Source organism: Sminthopsis crassicaudata, chromosome 1 (genome assembly GCF_048593235.1).
Source record: "Sminthopsis crassicaudata isolate SCR6 chromosome 1, ASM4859323v1, whole genome shotgun sequence".
Taxonomy (NCBI): domain Eukaryota; kingdom Metazoa; phylum Chordata; class Mammalia; order Dasyuromorphia; family Dasyuridae; genus Sminthopsis; species Sminthopsis crassicaudata.
The window spans coordinates 527,304,849-527,327,394 of record NC_133617.1 but is presented as its reverse complement, the minus strand read 5'-3'; the positions used below and the strand labels follow the sequence as shown (position 1 = coordinate 527,327,394).

The 22,546-nt window shown below is 34.3% G+C and overlaps 1 protein-coding gene across 2 annotated transcripts in view; it reads right to left on the bottom strand.

The window, feature by feature from the left end:
- FRMPD1 (FERM and PDZ domain containing 1) overlaps nucleotides 1-22,546 on the bottom strand; it is a 127,578-nt gene that overhangs the window by 59,313 nt on the left and 45,719 nt on the right. For both annotated transcript variants that reach the window (XM_074281790.1, XM_074281791.1), the window contains exon 2: nucleotides 7,862-7,966. In XM_074281790.1, coding sequence (XP_074137891.1) covers nucleotides 7,862-7,962 — 101 coding nt within the window. In that variant the 5' untranslated portion in view covers nucleotides 7,963-7,966. The remainder of the gene's footprint in view (nucleotides 1-7,861; nucleotides 7,967-22,546) is intronic.

Genomic DNA, 22,546 nt, shown 5'->3' with positions numbered 1-22,546 from the left:
AGGGAACTCAAATTCTCTCCTCTTTTCCTTGTTAATTTCTAAAACCCTTTTTCTTTGCTGAAAACCTCAGATGGATTCGGCCTGCTCTTAAATTCAGCAGCATAATAAAATCTTTTCCCCTTGATTTAGAGGTCTAAGCCTATAATTTTTTTGAGGCAACCCACGACACCAGCTCAATTCTCCCAATATACTCTGGGGGGGTCCAAAATGCCTTCTCCTCAACATCTGGTGGCCAAACCTCATTAAAATGATTATAGGACATCCAGTCCAAAATATCCAACAAGCCAGATATGATAAGTTTATCTTCTCATTCCCTGAATTCATGTGCTCCTTTAAAAAATTTTATTTTTAATTTATGAAATAAAATATTTTTACAACACAGTAGAGTAAGAAAAAATTGCACATAAAACTGCAGATTATATGCAATTTGCTATTCCTTATATATTAATAAAGTTATGATGTAATTTTTTCTTCCTTATATATTAATAAAGTTATGATGTAATTTTTTCTTCCCTCCCCCTCTATTGTTATTCAAAAATGTGTGTGTGTGTATTTGTGTATATATACATACCCTTCTAGTCATACAAATAGCAAATAGTTTCTTTCTTCCTAGGTACTTAATAGTTAATTTGGATATTTATACCAGTTCCCCCAAAGTTGTTCTTAAAGCAATATTATTAATATTAATAAAGCAAAATTATTAACCAATAATTCTTGGTTCTGTTCCCATTCAGGAACCCTCTGAGAGATAGCATGATAGCATGGAATGAATATTGGCTCTGCAGGATTTTAATGCAATGCTTACGACCTATGTAATATTGGGCAAATCCTCCGTGAGACTCAGTTTTCTCATCTGTAAAATGAGAGAATTGCTCTAGATAGCTTCTGAAGTCCTTTTCCATCTCTAAGATCTTCTGCACCTGATCATGAACCATAGAAGGCAACGTGGCCCAGAAGCACAAAGAGAATTCTGGCTTCGATATTGCCTGTTTTTTTTTTTGTTTGTTTGTTTTGTTTTAAAAGGAAATGAAAAAAAAAAAAAAAAAAAGCAATTGAATCACTGTTATATTAACCTGAAATAATAATCAATCTTACTAAACCTCCCTCCCAATCAGAGGTAATATGTAACCTAATATAATAAATGCTTATGTCAGTAAGATTTCATTTTGGATTTTTACCCAGTCTGTCACTGGGAATGCAAAAAACCCTAGATATCAACATTATCTATAATTCATATGGATAGTTCACATTGATCTGAAGTCAGAACAGCATGGCACAAGAGAAAATACACTAGATTAAGAGTCTATTAAGGACTACAGCTCTGCCACTTAGCAGCTGTGAAGACTGTAGGCAAATAATTTCCATCTCTGAGGATCTTTTTACCTATTAAATAGAAGAACTAGAAAGAGAAGCTCTAGGGTTTTGAATATGAATGAATGAATACATATGCTAAAATCCTGTGATGTAAGTGGTATAATTAGGGTCCCAGGTTTTGATTCTATTCAGGGGTTGAATTGTAAAGTGGGTGATTGAACATTGATTCTACAAAGCCATGAGAGGAGAAAGTTGGAGAGAAAATAGGAAAGCCATCTGAGCTTCAAATGCTCTCCGACAAAAGATTTGGAAGCTATATCTCAAGGCCATTTGAGGATATGATTACAAATTTTACTGTATACAAAACTAATTTTTTTCCTATTTAGTGAGGAGATGCTTCATATTGACTGCTTTTGTTGTTCATTTGTGCTGGGCTCTTCATGACCCCATTTGGGTTTTTTGAGGTCTTTTTTGCCATTATGTTCTCCAGTTCATTTGACAGATGAGAAAACTGAGGCAAATAGCGTTAAATGACTTGCTCATGGTCACACAGGTAGTAAGTACCTAAGGCCAGATTTGAATTCAGGAAGAGGAGTCTTCCTGACTTCAGACCCAGCACTCTATCCACTTCTCTATCCAGTTGCCATAGTCTTTATTAAGTCTGGTCATTAAATCACCTATTGGCTTCTCTAACTGTTCAACCCAGGAAATTATCTTTCTGAAAATATAAATTTAAGTGATTCCCAGTTGATCCCAAGTGATTCCTAGTTCTTACAATCATAGACTATGAAGCTGAATAGAAACTTAGATATTATCTAAATACAAATTGCATTTAATTCTCTCTCCTCAAGCAATAATGAAAATAATTTTGGCTTTAATTTTAAAACTGTTCCTGTTGAAGCAGTCTTTTGTAAAACAATCTTTCAATAGGTATACAGAAAGGAGATAAGTAATATGGTAGCCTTCTCTACTTGCTAAATGAAGAGGAATTTTAAAAATCTGAGTTACTCTGTCCCAGTAAGAACTGTAGAAATAGTTGAGCAAAGGGAACTTCACCAATTTACAATTCTCTCATGTTTTCTCACAGTCCCTGAGGCCAGGGGCCTGCCCTGAGGGCAGGAAATAAGAGGGTGGGCCTGGGTTGTTGGTCAAGTTTCAGAATTGATGCTGACTCAGGGAACATGAGGGAACATGGGAGAATTGGAAGTTAGTTAATATTTAAACTCCTTGTATTCCAGCAAAAGGATCAAAGAAATAAGAACCTATAAAAACCTACTCTTTTTTACCTTACTCCACCCTGTGTCCATCTTCCCATATCATATCTTCATTCTGTATCTCCCTTTACTAAAGCTTGTTCAAGTCACTTTCTGTTCATTCCCTTGAGCTGCATTTTGTCCTATGGTACCATTGCTCCAAGACACATCAAAACTATTTAAGAAGCATGAGCCATCCATCATCCTGATTTATGACCAACTTTCTCACAACTATGTACCAAGTCTTTGACTTGTAAAATATAGAACTCAAGGCCTAGATCAGAACCATTTGCCTGGATGAACAGGGTCCCCCCTCCCCTACTTTCTCCTCAATACTAGGGTATGACTAAAGGCTTTTTCCCCTGGCAATATAAGAGGCATTTAAGGGAGACTGCTGTCTTCTCCTATACTGACTTTGGTATTCTAAACCTTCTTAAGTCTGCTGTTAGAAACTAGTTTTTGGGAAATGTGATTTCAAAGAGACTGTTGTTTTCTTTCTGTCCAAGGAGACACTCAGAGACTCTGGAGAGTTCTGGGCAGAGCTCCAGGGCAACCACAACACAAAGAAGTTGGCGTTTAGGAGTTTGGTGAAAGGAGAAGAAGCTGAGCTTAGGGAATGGATGGAAGTCAAGAGAGAGAAAAGAGCTCTAGTTGGCATTTTGCAAAAAGTATTTAGAAACTGGGAAACTGAGCTTTGGAGAAATGTGCTCAGGATGATAAGCAGACTGTATGGGACAGCTGGAGGCATTGTGAGTAGGTGTAGAAGCATATTTAAAACATCTTTTTTAGTTTAACTGAAAATGTTAAGAAATAATATTTTATCCAGCCTAAAACCCTATCCATACTTTTCCCTTTAGCAAAGTGAGTAAAGCACAGATCTGACCATGTCACTTTGTCCTAAATAAACCCCCAGTGGCTTCCAATTTCCTTTAGGATGACATATAAAACCCTCCATTTGGTGTTTAAAACTCTCCACAACATGACCCCTTCAATCTTTTTTACATCTTACCCCATTCTAACTACCCTTGATCTAATGACATGGACCTCTTTGCTGTTCCTCAATAAGACTCTTAACTCCATGCTTTTTCTTTCTTTTTTCTTTCTTACATTCCTTATAAAAATAATTTTTTAAATTAAAGCTTTTTATTTTCAAAACATATGCATGAGTAATTTTTCAACAAAACCTTGTGTTCCAAATTTCCCCTCCTTCTCCCTCCCTTCACTAGATGGCAAGTAGTCCAATATATGTTAAACATGTTAAAATATATGTTAAATCCAATATATGTATACATATCTTGCTGCACAAGAAAAGATAAAAAATGTGAAAGAAAATAAAATGCAAACAAATAATAAAAAGAGTGAAAATGTTATGTTATGATCCACAGTTCTCTAACTCCAGCCTTTTTCACAGATTTTCTCTCATGTCTATCTATATTTCTCTGTCTCTTAGCTTCCTACAAAGTTTCAGGTGAACTACCTCCTTCTGCAAGAACCCTGATCCTCTTTATTGTCTTAATAAATGTTTGCTGACTTGATTTGGGTAGAAGATATATAGTCCCAGAAACTAAAGACTGAAAGAAGCCCCTGTCAAGAGCAGTTTCTTGCCCCTCCATCTCTAAGGAGATTAGTGCCATGACCCAGCTAAAGACATTGTCCCCTTTTCTGATCATTGGAAAGACATTCACCACAGAGAGGAGGTTCCTTCAATTTACTTCAGGAGAATAAGAGGGTAGGGGTCAAGGAAGGAACTGTTGTAACATTAGCCCAAAACTCTATTTTACATATTATAATATACATATTATTTTTTTCCTTGTTCAATATCCTTATGTTACCACAAATCCAAATAGAGAGATGTCTGTGAACATAAGGGGTGGGGAAGGATCATGACAATTTGGACCTTTCTCTACTCTAAGAATACCTGGACCTAGGATGTTACATTATTTTTGGTAGATATATGCCTAAACACTAAGTACAATATTAATTCTTTTTTTCATTTTTCAAGGAGAATAAGTATCAGACTATGGAATAAGGTCTCCCATTCATTCTCTTTCTCTCTAAATAGGCAGAAGCAGATCCCAAAAGACATCTCTATTCTCTAAAGCTCCCTTAACAATTTCTATTTTAAGTCACTTGAAATTATTGGATGCTCTAGAGACCTTAGATGTTTTAGTTGTGTATTTATTGTTTGTGAAGGGACCGGTATAGCAGGACATTATGCAGAGGCAAAGAAGTGAGCAAAGAGCAAAAATTCATTCAGTTTGGAATTTTGCCAAAGTGGACCCAGTTGGGGACTTGACTTCATAATTTTATTAGCTTCTTAATATTATAGAAAGATTAAGCCATAAGAATATAGTCATGTTCTTTCTCTTCCTCTTCCACCACACACAAACAATCCCTCAGAGATAATTAGCAACAGACTCTTTATTCCCTTCATGGTACTCTTCCAATTCAAAACACCATTGAATGAAGGAAAGTCATACAAGGAGTCATTGAAAGGAGGCCATACATGGAGCTATTTAAGGGAATTATTGCTCCTCATCCCACATTACAAAAGGTTGAGGCTACCTAATGCGTAGGTGCAATATGTAGCTGATTTGTCTATATATCCAACTGCCACATTAACCATCTCCAAGCCCCACATTCTTCTACAATGTCACTTTTATTTTTCTGAAAAAAGAACAGGGCTTTATTTTATTTATTTATTTATTTTTTTAGTGATTTGAAAACAAGATCATAGTTTTCAGTTCCCTCAGAAAAAGGGTACTTTAGAAATACTTGAACAAGCTGTGTTTCTCTCTTTGGCAAACAAGGCAGAAAATCTGAGTAGGAAAATTAACACTATTCAAAATTGAATGCATTCGAAAGTTCTGCATCAGTAAAATTAGATCTGCTTGTATTTTTGGATGTAGAAAACTGTTTAAATCAGTAAAAGGGTCCAGGAGAAAGAAAAAAGCTGTCATAAGTCAGCACATCCACAAGATGGATGTTAAATAGCAAATTGTTTGGACATATAATCATACTTTCATCTTCTGTCTAAAATCTAGCCTTCCTCCTAACCTAACCTTCTTAATTTCTGTCCATCCAGGCTCTAAATCTAGAGTGGAGTTTTTGGTTTTTTTTCTTTTACTTCTTCTACCACATTCTATGAGTGTTAAGCCCTGCAAATTCTACTTCCAGAATCTCTTTTTGTTGTTCTTCCCCATCCCCAACAGATAGTATTTTATTTTTCCAAATACATGTAAAGATTATTTTAAACATCTTTTTAAAATAAAATTCCAAATTTTATATATACATTATATATAAAGTTCCAAATTTTCTCCCTCTTTCCTTTCCCTTCCTCCTCCCTAAGAGGGTAAACAATTTGATATGTTCTATATGTGCAATCATGTAAAATCTATTTCTGTATTAGTCATGTGAAAGAAAAAGTGTGCAAAAAATTAGTTTGCAAAAGGAAAAATATATATAGTATGTTTTGGTCTGCATTTAGAATTCATCGGTTCTTTCTTTGTTCATGGATAGCATTTTCCATCACGGTTCTTTGGAATTATCTTGGATCACTGTATTTCTGGGAACTAAGTCAGAGTTGGTCATCATACAATATTACTGTTGCTATGTACAATGTTATTCTGGTTGTACTCACTTCATCTTGCATCAGTTCATGTAAGTCTTTCATTGATAGAATATCTTTTGCATGTTATCCCTTCTTTTCCATTGCACCAGTCTAGTTCTGACAATCTTTTCAACTTTTTGTACCACTATATTGCATAACTGCTGACTACCTTCTGTCTGGATATTCTGTTCTATCCTAGTTCTCCTCTTTTCTGCCTATTTTCTCTTAGTCTCCTTTGCTTCCAACTTTAGGTTTTCCAAGCTTTTGTCCTAGCCCTTTTCTATATGCTCTGAGTAATTTCACCAGTTTTTTTGGATTTAACTATCATGGCCATGTAGATTATTCAGAGTATTCAGCCTCAAGTCTCTTCCCTGAGCTCACAATACCAATGAGTCGATCAATGAATAAATATTTATTAAATGCTTATTGTGTGTCGGGCATTTCAGAGTGTATTGGAGACATCTCTAACTACAAAACTAAACTCATTATCTTTTCTCCCTCAACTTTCCCCCTTTCCTAGTCCCTGGGTTGTTTTTGTTTTTGTTTTTGTTTTTTGTTTGTTTGTTTTGTTTTTAAGGTTTATAATTTTGTCATTTTCCTCTACTCTCCCTGACTCCACTCTCCCTGATCCCACAGCCATCATGGGGAGAGCACTGTAGTTTAAATCAGGAAGACTTCAAATACTGTTTCAGATATTTATGACGTCTTACAAATCACAGAAATTCAGCCACAGTTTACTGTAAAATGAAGACAATAATAACATCTATCTCACTGGGTTTTATAGGCATCAATTAATATAATAAATATGAAGGACTTTGCAAATCTTAAAATACCACATAAATGTTTAATATTATTACTTTCAGTTGTTGAATCTTACTTTTTCTTCTTCCACAATATCTTTTGCAATTAACCCGTCTTTCAACTCATATGATTGCCATTTTTGAAATAACCTTCTCATTGGTTTTTCTGCCTCGAAGTCACTCCATTCAGACCATTCTCTCCATTCTAGCCAAAGTAATTTTCTTCAGTTCAGAACTGATCATGAGACCTCTCATTTGCAATCAAGTACTGTGACTCTGTATTTATTCTACAACAAAATAGAAACTCCTCAGTTAAACTTTTCACAATCCCATCCAATCTATTTTTCCGATCACAATGAAACCAATGGCTGTTCTTGGAACAAAATATTCTATCCATCTCTTAGCTCTGGGCAAAAATTTTCTTTATTCTCTTCCTTCACTCCCATGACAGTCCTTAGAATATTCTTCCTCATTTTCATCTACTGACTTCCCTTTATTCCTTCAAGTTCCTGTTAAAATTCAACCTTCTGCATGAAACCTTTCCTAATCCCTCATAATTCTCATGTTTTCTCTCTGTTAATTATTTACTGCTTATTCTGCATATAGCTTTTTGGGTACATATTTCTTTGTATATTGTCTTTCTTGTTAGATTGTAAGTTCCTTGACTGTCTTTTGCCTCTTTTTATATTCCTAGTGTTTAGCACAGTTCCTAGCACACAGTAGGCACTTAATGCTTATTGACTAACTTGAAGAGATACAAGGAGAACTGAGATTAAAAATTTTTGAGAGTTTTTAGAAACAGCAAAATCTTCAGATGGCTTGATACAATGTGACGCTAGATCTCTGCAAAAAATTTATAAACCAAAATCTCTGTTGAGCCTTACCTCGGTGAATTATCCCGAGATCGTCTGAGCCATTTTGCTACCATTTGTTCTATTCTATGTGCTTTTCTTGTCTGTAATAAATTATTCTCCAGATCTTCCATTTACCTAAAAATAAAAAGAAATAAGAATTTTCTTTTGGAGACCAAACAAAATATGTTACTGAACTATGTTCAACCAAAACATAAAATATTTTTGGAAAAAGTGTTTTTATTTTGCATATTTTGAATGTAGATATTGACAATATTATTTTATAGCACCTTAAAGTTTACAAAGTACTTCATATATATATCGTCTCAGCCAAATGGCAGTGAATAGAGTGCTATATTTGACAATCAGGAATGACTTGCATTCAAACTTTGCTTCAGTCATTAACTGTGTGACACTGAGTAAGACACTTAATCCATCTGTACCTCAGTTGTTTGTTTGTTTTTTTTTAAATTAGGAACAGGTGATGATTTTCCATTTTTAGTTTTTTCCCCAGTTATTGTTAAGCTTTAATTATGTGTACAGATAGCTTTCAACATGCAATTTTATATGTTCCAAATTTTTCGCCATCCCACCCTTTTCTTCATCCTCCCTAAACAGTAAGCAATCTGATATAGGTTATACATGTACAATCATATTAATCCTATTTCCACATTAGTCATGTTGTAAAAGAAGAATCAGATCAAAAGGGAAAAGGCAAGAAAAAGAGAAAAACAAGCAAAAAATAAAAATAGTATGCTTTGATCTGCATTTAGATTTCTCTGGATGTAAATAGTATTTTTCCATTATGAATTCTTTAGAACTGTCTTGGATCATCATTGCATTAGTCAGAAGAAGTAAGTTCATCACAGCTGATCATCACATAATGTTGTTATTAATGTGTACAATGTTTCCCTGTTTCTGCTCACTTCAGTCAGCCTCAGATGTTCATCTAAGTCCAGGTTTTTCTGAAATCCTCCTGCTCATCATTTATTTCCCACTCCTACCCCTCAAATAACATTTTATTTTCCCCTCTCTCATGTTCACATGTAAAGATGAAAACTCAAAAAAAGATTTTGAGTTCCAATTTTTTCTCTCTCCCTCCCTTACCTCTCTTCTCTCCAAGATAGCAAGCAATCTGATAGTTTATAATACATGTACAATCATTTAAAACATATTTTCAAATTAGTTATATTGTAAAAAAGAAAGAAAAAAAGAAAAATCAGAATAAAAAGAAACAGTAAACAAAAATGATGAAAATAATATGCTTTGATCTGCATTCAATCTCCACAGTTCTCTCTCTGGAGGCAAGTGCCATTTTTCCATCCAAAGTCTATTGGAATTGTCTTGGATCACTGTATTGCTGAAAAGAACTAAATCTGTCATCATTGATCATCACATAATCTCGCTGTTACTGTATACAGTGTTCTATTGGTTCTGCTTGTTTCACTCAGCATCAGTTCATGCTAAGTCTTTCCAGGCTTTTCTGTAATCAGCCTGCCCATTGTTTTGCATAGCACAGTAGTATTCCATTATATTCATATAACACAACTTGTTCAGCCATTCCCCAATTGATGATCATCTTCTCAATTTCTACTTCTTCGTTACCACAAAAAGAGCTGCTTTAAAAAATTTTATACATGTGGATCCTTTTCCCTTTTTCATGGTCTCTTTGGCATATAGACCTAATAGTGGTATCCTTGGTTCAGAGGATATTGTACCTCAGTTTTAATAACTCCTACTTTCCAGAGTTGTTGTGAGGATACAGTTAAATTTTACTTATGTAAAATGTTTTGCAAACCTTAAAGTGCTATATAAATGTTAGTTGTGATTATTATTATTACTAATTAAGCTTCATAAAAGCTCTGTGAGGTGCTACATATATCATTATCCCCATTTTGCACTTGAGGAAACTGAAGCTCAAGTAAAATGAGCTCAAGTAAGTGTCCACAGCAGGGTTTTAATCCAGGTTTCCTAACTACAAATCTAGCACTCCTAATCATATTATGTTCTCTCTTCTGACTGAATTATCCTTAGGGATAATTAGGGAGATGGCACCCCCAGACAATCTGGAAAATCCATGTAAAAATTTTCCATTGGTACTAGAGTTGAAATCTGAATAATTATGATATTAAAAGAGAAAATATGTTGATATATAATGCTATCCATATAATTTATACATTTGTTTCTATTTTTCTTCTGTGTTATCTGCTGACCTTTACCTGCCATCTGCAGCTTCCATAAAATTCCCCCCAAATACTCATTTAAAGATGTATCAAAACCATGATGGGGAAAGGGATAACTATAAATAATTAAAATAATTAGCTAATGTTTCCATAACTAAGGTTCTCTTCCAAATGTGTCATTTGAGGTAGGTCCGCAAATGATTTTTCATCTGGATACTGGAAAATCTCAGCAACTAGCAAAGGACTCATATGGTGCAGTAGAAGAATGTTATTCTTTTTTTTTTTTTTTTTTTTTTTTTTCCCCTGAGGCTGGGGTTAAGTGACTTGCTAAGGGTCACACACAGCTAGAAAGTGTTAAGTGTCTGAGATCAGATTTGAACTCAGGTCCTCCTGAATTCAGGGCTGGTGCTCTATCCACTGCACCACCTAGCTGCCCCCCCAGAAGAATGTTATTTTTGAAATTGGAAGACTGATTTGAATTCTAGTTATACTTACTATCTATGTGACCCTGGGCAAAGTCACTAACTTCTCAGAGATTCACTTTATTACTTCTTGGCTAAATGCCAGCTTTGTAAACTGCTGGCAACTCCATAAAGGGTCTCATAATTCAATGTGGAGGTTGTGAAATTATTATTTGTTATTGGTAAATGCTATATTTGTATACCTATTTTGTATACCTATATACCCAAGGCCATGTAAAAATTTCTTAGGAGAAAAGGGGTAGTGAGTGGGGAAAGTTTAAGAAACTTAGAACTAGATGATCTCTGAAGTCATGTTATCTATAATCTTATGATTTTCACATAGAAATAATGCTATAAATATTGCTTTCATAGAGATAATTTAGCCTTTGAAATGTTATAAACAACAGTCAGGATATGTGATTGAGTTGAAAGGGACCAACCCTTCATTTTATAGATGAATAAATTGTCCAATGTATAACAGAGTTAGCCTGTGTTCTTTGAAGTTCAGATACATTAAGGTTTAAATGGACTGATTCGGGATATCCTGGGAAATTAAATTAAGCAGCATTTAGAACTTGGGTTCTCAGGGAAAAGGACATTCTACATTTCAAATGATTAAGAAAAGAATAGTAGTTATTACGCTTTTGATTACCTCCACTATTTTAGAACAAGAGAGACAGTTTACAATACTTTATTACAGACAATACTTTAATAAGAAGGTGAAAAGGAAGGAGATGAACTAAGATACTTGGGTAGCATTTGATGTGATGATAGAAATTATGTCTCTGAAGTACTGTCCCGCTCTCTACATCAAACAATTATAGGGAATGGATTCCTGTACAATTAGTCAATAAGGCTAAGTTATATTACTACCAATTTATAGGTTATCTTTCCCCCACATCTGAAAAAAAAAAAAACTTTGTGGCCCTAAGAATTCCAAATGTCCAAAGTGATAAATGAGGGTGATTTTTCCAGGCTAAAAGTTACTCAATTTTATTATCTCATAAGGATCTTTTCCTCTAAAGATACTATTTATGAGACACTTTTTTAAATGCCTTGAACACTTATCTAAGCATTTCAAAATGTTTATAGAGTGGTTTGTCCCCAAAAGCCTGGTGAGCCATAGCCCATAAGATCATGAAAAGTTGGACATGACTGAATAACACATCCCCCCAAAAGTTTGTAATATGATGAAGTAAGAATGTGCACATATTATACTGATAGCAGATTTAGAGCTGCAAGGGTTCTTGCCACACCTAGAAAACAAATAAGAGTATATACATATGTTTCCTGACTTTTCCATTTCGCTTATGTTCTCATATATGTGGTTTAGTAAATGAAGGGCATATGTTTTTAATCTAAACTGCATTCCTTAGACTTGAAGAAATATTCAGCAATGGAAGAATCACCCCAGAGATGATTAGCTGCCAGGAGTTAATAACCACAGTGACTTTTCTGTCAATTGCCAGAAAAAATTAAAGGAAAAGATTATCTGATGCATACAAAGATAGACTATGTTTACAGGTTCATAATATTACTGATATACAGCTGACATGGACCTTTGAGGATGCTTCCAAGCATATAATATCTTCCCATCTTTCAGACATATTGAAAAGTAAATTTTCAACATCCTTAAAATTACATCCCCTAACAGTCTAGTAGCTTTCCCTATCTTTGTTTTCTTTGATGTCATTTCCACCTCTTCTTTTGAGTAATGAGATGGTAGAGTCCAACTGTGATGGATCTACTATTATTGATGGAAAAGAGATTATAAAAATGTTTATGGTCTTTTCCAATTTTTTCTTGTTCCTGGTCATGCTTCCATGTTAATGCCCTGAAGACAGTATGTCAGTTCAGTCTTTCACCAATCTTTCTTTTCTTTCTCTCCACTGTGCTTTTCATCAACTACTAAAGCATGTTCTACCATTCAGATGTTCTAAGCACGACTACATTCTGAACTAGCATTACTTTTCCCAGCCATCTGTCTCTCCACTTGGCAAAGAAATCAAATATTTTCTGGCCAATATAGTTTCTAGGGTTGTTCCCCTCCCGTGATTTACATTGGTTAAACTTTATTAGGAAATGGTAATTGTCTTCTTTTATCCATTTTTCACTTTTTTTGGCCATCAACAAGTGAGTAGAAAGGGGATGTTTCTAAGGAGGAAAAACCAACTCAAGGTGGACCGTGAGAATGGGTTAATGTGAGGAAGGTAATTATTACTTTAAAAGGGAGATTCAGTAGAGATTAAAGACCCAAAATTCCTACTTTGAGGTCTTCTCCTTTGTATTTTACTTCATGTTTTTGTATTTATATCATCCTTGTCCTATCATATTCTAGTCTCCCTGAGGACACAGATATTTTTTTTTTCCATCTTTGTATTCCCAGAATCTGACATTGTAACTTTGCACATAGTGGATGTTGATTGAATTGACCTGGAAGCATGGTACATTCTGTCTGTGTTATCTCTGTATTTTTGCACAAACAGTTTTCCACACCTAGAATACACTCTTCTTCCTGTCCTAGACTCCCTAGACATGATTTCATTGACAGTAGGGAATTACCAGTAGGGAAATTCCTTCAAGCAAGCATATGGCTTCTACTCTAATTACACAGTTGTCTCTATGAGATCTGCATTCAAAGATGTTGTTTTATCAAAATAAAATTTTCCTTAAAATGATGATTACAACCTACTAAAGTATTACTTAAATTGTTGTTGTTGTTTGTCTTTGTTCTCAAACAGTACCATGGCATCAGGGAGGTGATACCATTATCATTTTAGCTCTTACTGACTTACAGACCTCAGGCTAAGATCTACTTGGTCATTGTTTGGGCCACTTTAATTTAGAAAAGATATAGCTTTTAAAAATCACTCATGCAGATTTCACTGGATATATAAATGTAAAACATCTTTCACTAAGCTCTTCTGCAGAGGGAGCTATTACATCCACTTCTCCCTTTGACTGCTCCTTTGAGTAGTATATATGATAGAAGATAAATTGAGTTATGCTCTTCCTAAACTTTATACCAGTTAATGAAATCCTCCACTACTAGAGACAACCATAGTCAAACTATGCTTCTAATGGGTCCAAGAGTAGGACATATGTGGACAGCATGGTGGTATAGTAAATTGAATACTGGACTTGGAATCAGAAAGCCTTGAATTCTAATCCTGCCTCAGACACCCTCAGTCTTTTCATCTATAAGATGGGGAAATTAATAATGTAATACACAGGATTGTTGGGAGGTTCAAATAAGATTATATAAAAAGCCTTACAAATGGAGGTGGTTGAACAAATTATGGTAAATGAAGCCATGGACTACTTTTAAATCATAATAAATGACAAAAGGGATAATAAAAAAGTTGGGAGAAATCTGAAGAATTGATCCAGAGTGAAATAAATAATCAGAACAAGCAGAACAAAGAGAACAATTTATAAAACATTTAAAAAGAGAAATAACTTAAGAAAAAGACCTAAACTCTCTTTTAAATGACCAACGACGATTCCAGATAACTTATGATCTATACTATATGCCTCCTGAAAGAGATCAGTGATTCAAGTACAAAGAAGACAGTTTTTTTTTAAAACATTCATTATGCACAATTGTTACAAGACTTCTGTTTTTCCTTTAAATTAGGGGAGTGGGAAGAAAAGAAAAGGAAAAGCAGGGTCACTAGATGCTGCAGAAAGACTTTGGCAAAGCATTTCTATTACTTACTTTCTCATTAGTCTGAAGAAGTTATTGAAACAGTCAATAAGAACCAAAGTCTTCACAGAGGCACTTGAAACACTGCATTTGGCCCCCAGCCAAAGACAAAGATCAGAACCATAGATAGCTCGTTTCCTCGCAGCCATCACAATTGGCTATTTATAGTTTAAAAAAAAAAAACCCACCATATATTTATGGTATTAAATGACATAATTAGTTGAAGAAATGATTTTTCTTTTGTCAGGTTAAAGATGCCCTTAGCAAGTTTATATTCTGTTGGGAGGAGAAACATCATGTACATAGAGAAGTAAATGTAAATAACTACAAAGTAAAAACAATTTTGGTGTTTTAGGGGAACACTAACAATTAGGGGATCAAGAAGGGCCTGGTGAATGGTAGCATTTGAACCAAATCTTGAAGAAAGACTGAAGTTCATGATTGAGAAGAATGGAATATATTCTCGGTATGGGGATCAGCCTATGTGAAGGAATAGTAATGGAAGATGGAAAAACAAAGCTAGTTTGGTTACCACAGAATATGTGAAATGGAATGATATTCATTAAGCCTAGAAGAGAACATAGGATTTTAAATGCCAGAAGTTTGTATTTGATCCTAGAAATTTGATCCTAGTCCCTGAAGTTTCTTGAGAAGAGTGACATGGTTAGACCTGTACTTGAAGTATATCACTTATGTAATTATGTGGAAGATAAAATGGGAAAAAGAAATGCTTGAAACAAGAACTAGAAAGCTACTACAATAGACTAAAGGAGACAGTCTTTAAATGACATGTAGAAAAGAAAGACAGGTCATTTTAACACCATATTTATTCAAATTTTCTGGTGGTTTTAACTTTAAAATATGTAAACCCAATGGAAGATTCAAAAGGAAACTTTAATAGTTTTTTATCATTAATAATAATTTAATAATATTTATGCATCGTGCTAATAATACCACTTTTAAATTAATACTAATATTTATACACAGCTTTAAGGTTTGCAAAGTGATCAACAAATTTTATTATTTTATCATTATTCTGCAATGTAGATATTATTAACTCATGTAGCTAATAAGTATCTGAGCTTTGAATTCAAGTGCACTTGACTCCAGGACTGGTACTCTATTCACCGAACCACCTACAAAAGATTTCTTTTTTTTAAAGAAAATGTTACCAAAATTAAAGATTGTTAACACTACAGAAGATAGGACATGCGGGAATATTAAGGGGAATAACCAATCAACTAACAAATAAACATTTATCAAGTACCTTTTATGTGCTAAGTGCTGGGGATACAAAAGTAAAACTAAACCAATCCATGCCCTCAAAGGTCCTACATTCAAAGAATTAATTTAAAGGGACTGCTGAGTGGTAAAGTGAATAAAGCCCTGGACTTGGAAGTCAAAAAGACCCAAGTTCAAAATCCAGCCTTAGAAACTTACTAGCTTATGAGACCTCAGACTAGGCATTTTCTATATCTAAGTCTTTGTTTTCTCTTCTGTAAAAAGAGGATTACAGCAGTACTCTCCTCCCAGGGTTGTTGTGATAATTGCAAAGCATTTTGCAAACTTCAAAATGCCATATAAATGCTAGCTATTATTTTGGGGGAGATAACAGTTCTTATGAAATAAGTACAAATAAACAGGGTAATTTGGGGAGGGTCAAGAAAGGGCTCTTCTAGGCATCTGAACTGAGTTTTGCAGTAAATTTGAGATTCAAAGGAGTTAAAGTGAAAAAGGAGTCATGTGTAAAGAATCACAACAAGGTCTGTTTGGCTGAACTGAAAAGTGGGTGAAAGGAAGTATTGTACAATGAGCTTAGAAAGGTAGGATGGAGCCAGATTGTGAAGGGCTTCAAATGCCAGAGCATTTGGAGTTTATCCCGGAGGCAATAGGGGAGCTGACATGGTTAGACCTCTATTGTAGGAGCTGGGGACATGTGTAGAGGATGAATGTATTTGAAGGATGTTGCTTTAAGAGATGATAAAGGTCTGAACTGTTCAGGTGCTAAGGAACCATATTCAAAAGTTGTTGCATTAACTCTTCAGGTGCTGTATGAGTGGAGAGAAGGGGACAGATTTGAAAGATATTGTACAGCTAGAATATTTAACAACAACTGGATGAAACAATATCAGTTCCCATCCTCTGGGAGCTTACATTCTATTGAATGTGGAGGTCTCTTCTCCAAATAAGCATATTCATGACAATTTGAAAGGAAGCTAAATTGTAGAGGACAGACTGGGCATGAGGTCACTAAGACTCATCTTAGTTCAAATCTAGCCTCAAGACACTTACTAGCTGTGGGATCCTGGGCAAGTCACTTAATCCTGCTTGCCTCGATTTCCTTATCTGTAAAATAATCTAAAGAAGGAAATAGCAAACCACTCTAGTATCTATGTCAAGAAAACCCCAAATAGATTCACTAACAGACATGACTAAAAAACTACTTAACAACAACAAAAGATGGTAAGTAAAAGTGAGAATTTAAGGATAGCATCAAAGTTGTGAACCTGGCTGACCAAAAGGATGTGGTTCCTGACAGAAATGGGGTAAGTTTGGGAGATACAAAGAACAGTTTTGCTGAATTTGGGATGCCTCCAAGACAAACATCCAGCTTGAAATGTCCAGCAGGCAATTGCTGATTAGAATTCAAGAGAGAAGGCAAGTTAACAGATCTGAGAGATGTGATTATAGTTGAACTCTTGGCAGTTGGTGAGGTCGCCAAGAGAATCTGTAGAAAGAGGAGAGAACCCAGGACAGAACTTTAGAGAGACACTCACAGTTGGGGGATATGTTATATGGACGACAAATGGCATAGGACAACTGAGAAGGAGGGAGGAAGAGAAACAAAAGAGTGAATGAAAATCTAGAGGGGGAGATTGTCCAGGAGAGATATTTGCAATGGGGAAAAGGAGAAGAGGAAGAGAGAAGAGGAGAAGGTTAAGAGAGAAGAAGGGAGGGAAGAGGAGAAAAAAAGAAGAGAAATGAGAGGGAGAAGAGGAGAGAGAAAAGAGAAGAGAAAAGAAATGAGAGAGGAAAAAAGGAAAGGGAAGGAAAGGAGGGGAGGGAAGCCTGAGAGCAAGAGAGGAGAAAGAAAAGAAGAGGAAGAGGGGAGGAGAAAAGAACGAAAAGGAAAGAGAAAGACAATAACTAAAGCAATTATCTGCTAGAGAAGATGAGGGTATAAATGAAAATCAGAATACATGAGAAGAGCAGTTCTTTATTAACTTAAAAAAGGTTTTTTGTTTTTGTTTTTGTTTTTTTTTTGGTTTTGACATTACAAATCAGGGCTTGTATTGTCTAGCTTTAAGAATGTTATCTAGAAAATGTTAATAAAATTGTTTAAATTGAGAACTATTAGATATAATTGGTTTCTTTTATAATCTTATGCGTTTTATTTTACTCACTGAAAACATTATTTTGAGGAAAGGTCTATGATACACCAAAAAAGGTAAGAACCCTTAATATAGAGGTTCATAAGACTATAAGATTTAGAACTGAAGGGATCTCTTAAATTGCCTAATCCAACTCCCTCATTTTAGAGACTTAAGAAACCAAAAGTGAAGGAGATTTAAGTGACACAGAAGTATAGGAATGTCACTAGCACATGCCCTTAAGGTTTTTTTGGTTCTCACCTGGAACTACAATCCTTCATGGTTCTCTTGAATACATGCTCTGTTAATTATAGTGGCATTTTACTGGGCTCCTCAATCAATGGGGATATAGGACTGGATTTATGGACATTTGACTTAAAAATACTTGGCTGCTTCCCATGGAATGGAAAGACAAGAACTCCTTTTAAAGAACTATTATAGATTGTGCAATCATTTCAGTTACTTTTGAATCTTCATGACCTCATTTGAGGTAGGTTTTTTTTTTTGGGGGGGGGGCAAAGATACTGGAGTGATTTACCATTTCCTTCTCCAGATCATTTTACAGATGAGGAAACTGAGACAAACAAGATGAAATGACCTGGTAAGTATCTGCGGGCAGATTTGATATCAGGAAGATGTCTTCCTCATTGCAAGCCCACTAGCCTATTCACTGCCCTATCTAGTGCCAAATACTGTGATAATTGTTATATTAAAAAAAAAAAGGAACAAAAAAATTAGTTATCCCTTCTACATCAGATTTTCTCCATTACACTTTCAATATGTTTTAAGTCGACATAATCAAATGAGAATTTTGAAGGAGTTTTGAAGAAAACACAAACAAGTGAAGGCCAGTAAGTGACACAGAAAAAGTTTATGAACTCAGAAATGCATATTTGTATAAAGATTATATATTTGTATAATATTCTATAATATCAAGGTATTTTTAATATTACAATAATTCAAAATCCTGTGGTACAAAGGGTCAAAAATTTATGTAGATTTTCAAATTGCAAGGATGCCTCACCTTTTAACCTTTTTGATATGAAAGAGACATGTAGACCCTGTACTCAAGAATCTCAAAATCTAATGAGGTGACTTGCAGCAATCACACAAGTAAAAAGCAGCAGAGCCGGTATGTAATGTTGGTACATAAATTTGGTACACATTTATCAAAATCATATGTTAAATTTTTTCCCAGAAATATTTATATGATTCCAGGTATACAGATACATTTACTGATGATAAATCCTTTATAAAGAAATTTACTTTTAAAAATTATTTGGTATACATATAATTTTACCATTTATTAAAGATGAAAACAAATTTGCATACTAATGAGATGGATTTATATAAATTATTGTATTATTTTATATAAAGAATTAAATCTTGGCAGAATATTTGATGCTACAGGATATAGAGCATTCAGAAAACTTTTACTATTGTCAAATTTTTCATGACCCCCACATTCAGTTACATGATCCCCATGTGGGGTTGTGACCCAGTTTAAGAAACTTTGTTCTAGATGTCCTTCCAGCTCTAAACCTATATATAAGAAAACCCTCTAGAAATTAAGTGAAATAAGAAAGAAAAAAAACAAAGAAACAATGATGATCATTGATTCTCAGGGTTGGATGACTTGCTGGGAAATGCTTAAAGGGAAAACCTGCCTTAACATTAATGCACCAGCAAGGTTTTTAGTCCACTGCACTGGACTCTGATAAGCTGTGGATCCTAAAGAAAGAAAGAAAACCCTGCCTAAATGTTAAAGAATGATTGCTGTCCAAATAGAAATTCAAGGAGAAGGCAATATCATACAGTGGACCAAAGTAAAAATAGTGTTGTTATATGATGGGTCAAACCATTGAAAATTCCAAGACTTAGTTTAATTCTAATTCTATTCCTATTTTTCTGAAAGATCCAGGTCTCAGGAAATATAACCGAAAACTGTGGCAAGCATCCAGATAAGTCAGCAAAAATTACTCAGCAAAATAGTGAAAGTGAACTCTTCTCAATCACTCCATCCTATTTAATGTAACTAAACATAATGCTATAACTTTATTGGGTGAGAAAATATCAATCATCCAGAATCATGAAATTAATGTAAACCCTGTTATAACCAAAAGATTTGCTTTATAAAACTAGCAAGTGAGTTGGGCACTCCAGTGTCTGGTCAGCAAGTTGTAGAAGCAATTTGGTTGAATCCTTCATGTGGGTTAGTAACAGGCAGAGCATTCTGAGCATTCCCTAAGTACTGGGACGCATTGTACTACCTCTGCTTAGCTTGGATTAAGGAGACCTGACTCTGCCTGTTTTTCTTTCCCATTAGGAAGGATTTAATTAATTTTATATAACATTTATATAGCACTTTTAAGATTTGAAAAGCATTTTACATATGTTTGAAAAGTATTTTATTTCCCTCCCAATTGCATATAAAATTTTTTTTAACATTCTTTTTGTTTCGTGTTACAAATTATATCTTTTCCTCTGTTGCCCCTCCCTGAAAAGGTAAGAATCTAATATGTTATACATGTGCAATTATGTAAAATATATCCATATTAGTCATTTTATGGAAGAAAATTCAAACAAAAAAAAAGAAAGGGAAAAAAAAGGAAGGAAGGAAAAGAGAGAGCAAGCAAATGCTTCAGTCTATATTCAGGCACATCAATTCTTTCTCTGGAGATATATAACATATACACCTATATGTACACATTGTATATATACAATATAATGGGATCATTATATTGCTAACAACTAAGTCATTCACAGTTGTTCTCCATACAATGTTGCTTTACTATATAGACTGGTTCTGTGCATTTCATGCTGCATTAGTTCATGGATGTCTTCCTAGGCTTTTCTGAAACCATCCTGTTAGTCATTTCTTTCTTGTTTCTTACTTGCAAAAGGGTATAATGGGCACTGGAAAAAAAAGCAGCACCTTAAAATCAAATGAAAAAAAAAGTCTTCCACCATTTACTGTATTATTGGTGCTGTGTTGGTAGGGGATTTGAAATCTAATAGCTTCCTTTTTTTTTTTTTTTTTTTTCTTTGCATTTTACTACTTCCTGCCCCATTTATTACTTAAGTTTGCCTTTGCTTGATGTTCACTCTTAGAGACCATCCCTTAAAGGGTAACCCTATGAGTATAATCAGTAAAGTCCATTTTGCTCAGGCTCTCCCTAGCATTGATCATTAGTAAGCAATACCAATAAATACTTTTTTTTAATAATATACTATTCACTATTACTATTAATCATACATTTTTACTTGTGTTAGTGTATCTTTAAAAATACACAAACACACAATGAAGTGAGGACTTGCAGGTAAGATGGCAGCATGAATATAGAGGAGTCCTGCTCTCCCATATATTTACATGTATGTGTATATGTGTGCGTGTGTGTATATACACATAAATGTACCAAAAAGCAATTTAGAAACTAGGTACTGAATAAGAGATTCTGCTAGCAAAGCCAGAGTAAGCTTAGGTTAATAATCCAGAATCCTATAGTTTTGATTTATTGGAGAGCCTGTAGTTCTGTTTATGGAGAACCTGGACTGCTCAGTGGGAGGAAAGGAGCTCAGAATTCATAGTACTCTGACCATATGCATGAATGGGAACCAGAGAGCCAGTAGCCTCAAAAGGGCTAGAAATCCACAATACTATTACCTGAAAAGCTTCAGAAAACCTTTAAATTACACTACAGTGGTCTAACCTGGAAAAATCCAAGGGCATCTAAAGCTGGTTCTAGGGGAGATGGAAGCTAACACTAGGAACCTAGACAATAGAAATAAAAACCAACTAAGGTCTGACTACCTTATTTAAGAATGAGTACATCAAACTTGGTCCTGACCCAAAGTCTCGAACTAGAAATTAAGGCATTAGATAAGAACAAACAAAAGGCAATAAAACCTTAAGAAAAAGTTATTATGGGTGAAGAGACATCTAAAAGGTTTAACAGAAGAGAATAACCCCACAAGAACTATAAAATCTCAAATTTTAAAAATGGCTTTAGTCCTAAAAATTTTAAGAATACTTGGACAAAATGGAAAAGAGATGTAATATGAAATTATATACTAAATAAAAAGCTCTGGAGCTGAAAAAGAATAGTTTAGAATAGAAAGTAGAAAATCTCAAATAGTAGAAGACTTCCTGTAAAACAGAATAGGGCAAATAGAATTAGATGATTCCATGAGGTAAAAATATATATTAGAAAGTTCTGGAAATAACTGAGATGCATTCATTATCAATTGTAACTAACATAGAAAACAAGGGGAACTAATTAAAAAAATATTGGAATCCCAAAAAGCCATGACAAGTTTTAAAAGTATTATCATAATTCAAAAAGTTATAAATTAAAAAACTGTCCTGATTAAAGAATGAAAATAGAACATACTAATCACTTTCTTCAAAAAAAAAAAACCACCAAAAGTGAAAATATTTTAATTTTTTCCAACTATATCAAAAAAATTACCATTCTTTTTTAAAATAAAAAAAAAATATTCTTTGTCCCTTTTCCCCCTGCCTCCCCCCACTGAGAAGGTAAGGAATTTGATAGAGATTTTACATGTTCAGTCATACAAAACATATTTCCATATTATGTTATTAAAAAGACAAGAAAATTTTACAAATACAATTTGTCTACATTCAGTTCTTTCTCTGGAGGTAGATAGCATTTTTTATTATGAGTCCTTTGGAAAGATCTTGCTGAGAATAGCAAAGTCATTCATTCACTGATTATAAAATATTGCTGTGACTGTATACAATGTTCTCATGGTTCTGCTCATTTTACTTTGCATCAGTGTAAGTCTTTTATTCATATATTTCTTTATGTATTCATGTAAGACTTTTCAGGTTTTCCTGATCATGATTTCTTTTAGCACAATATTTCATCACCATTATGTACTATAATTTGTTTAGTTATTCCTTAATTGATGGGCACCCCCTCAAATTCTGATTCTTTGCCACACAAAAAGAGCTGCTATAAATATTTTTTTTGATC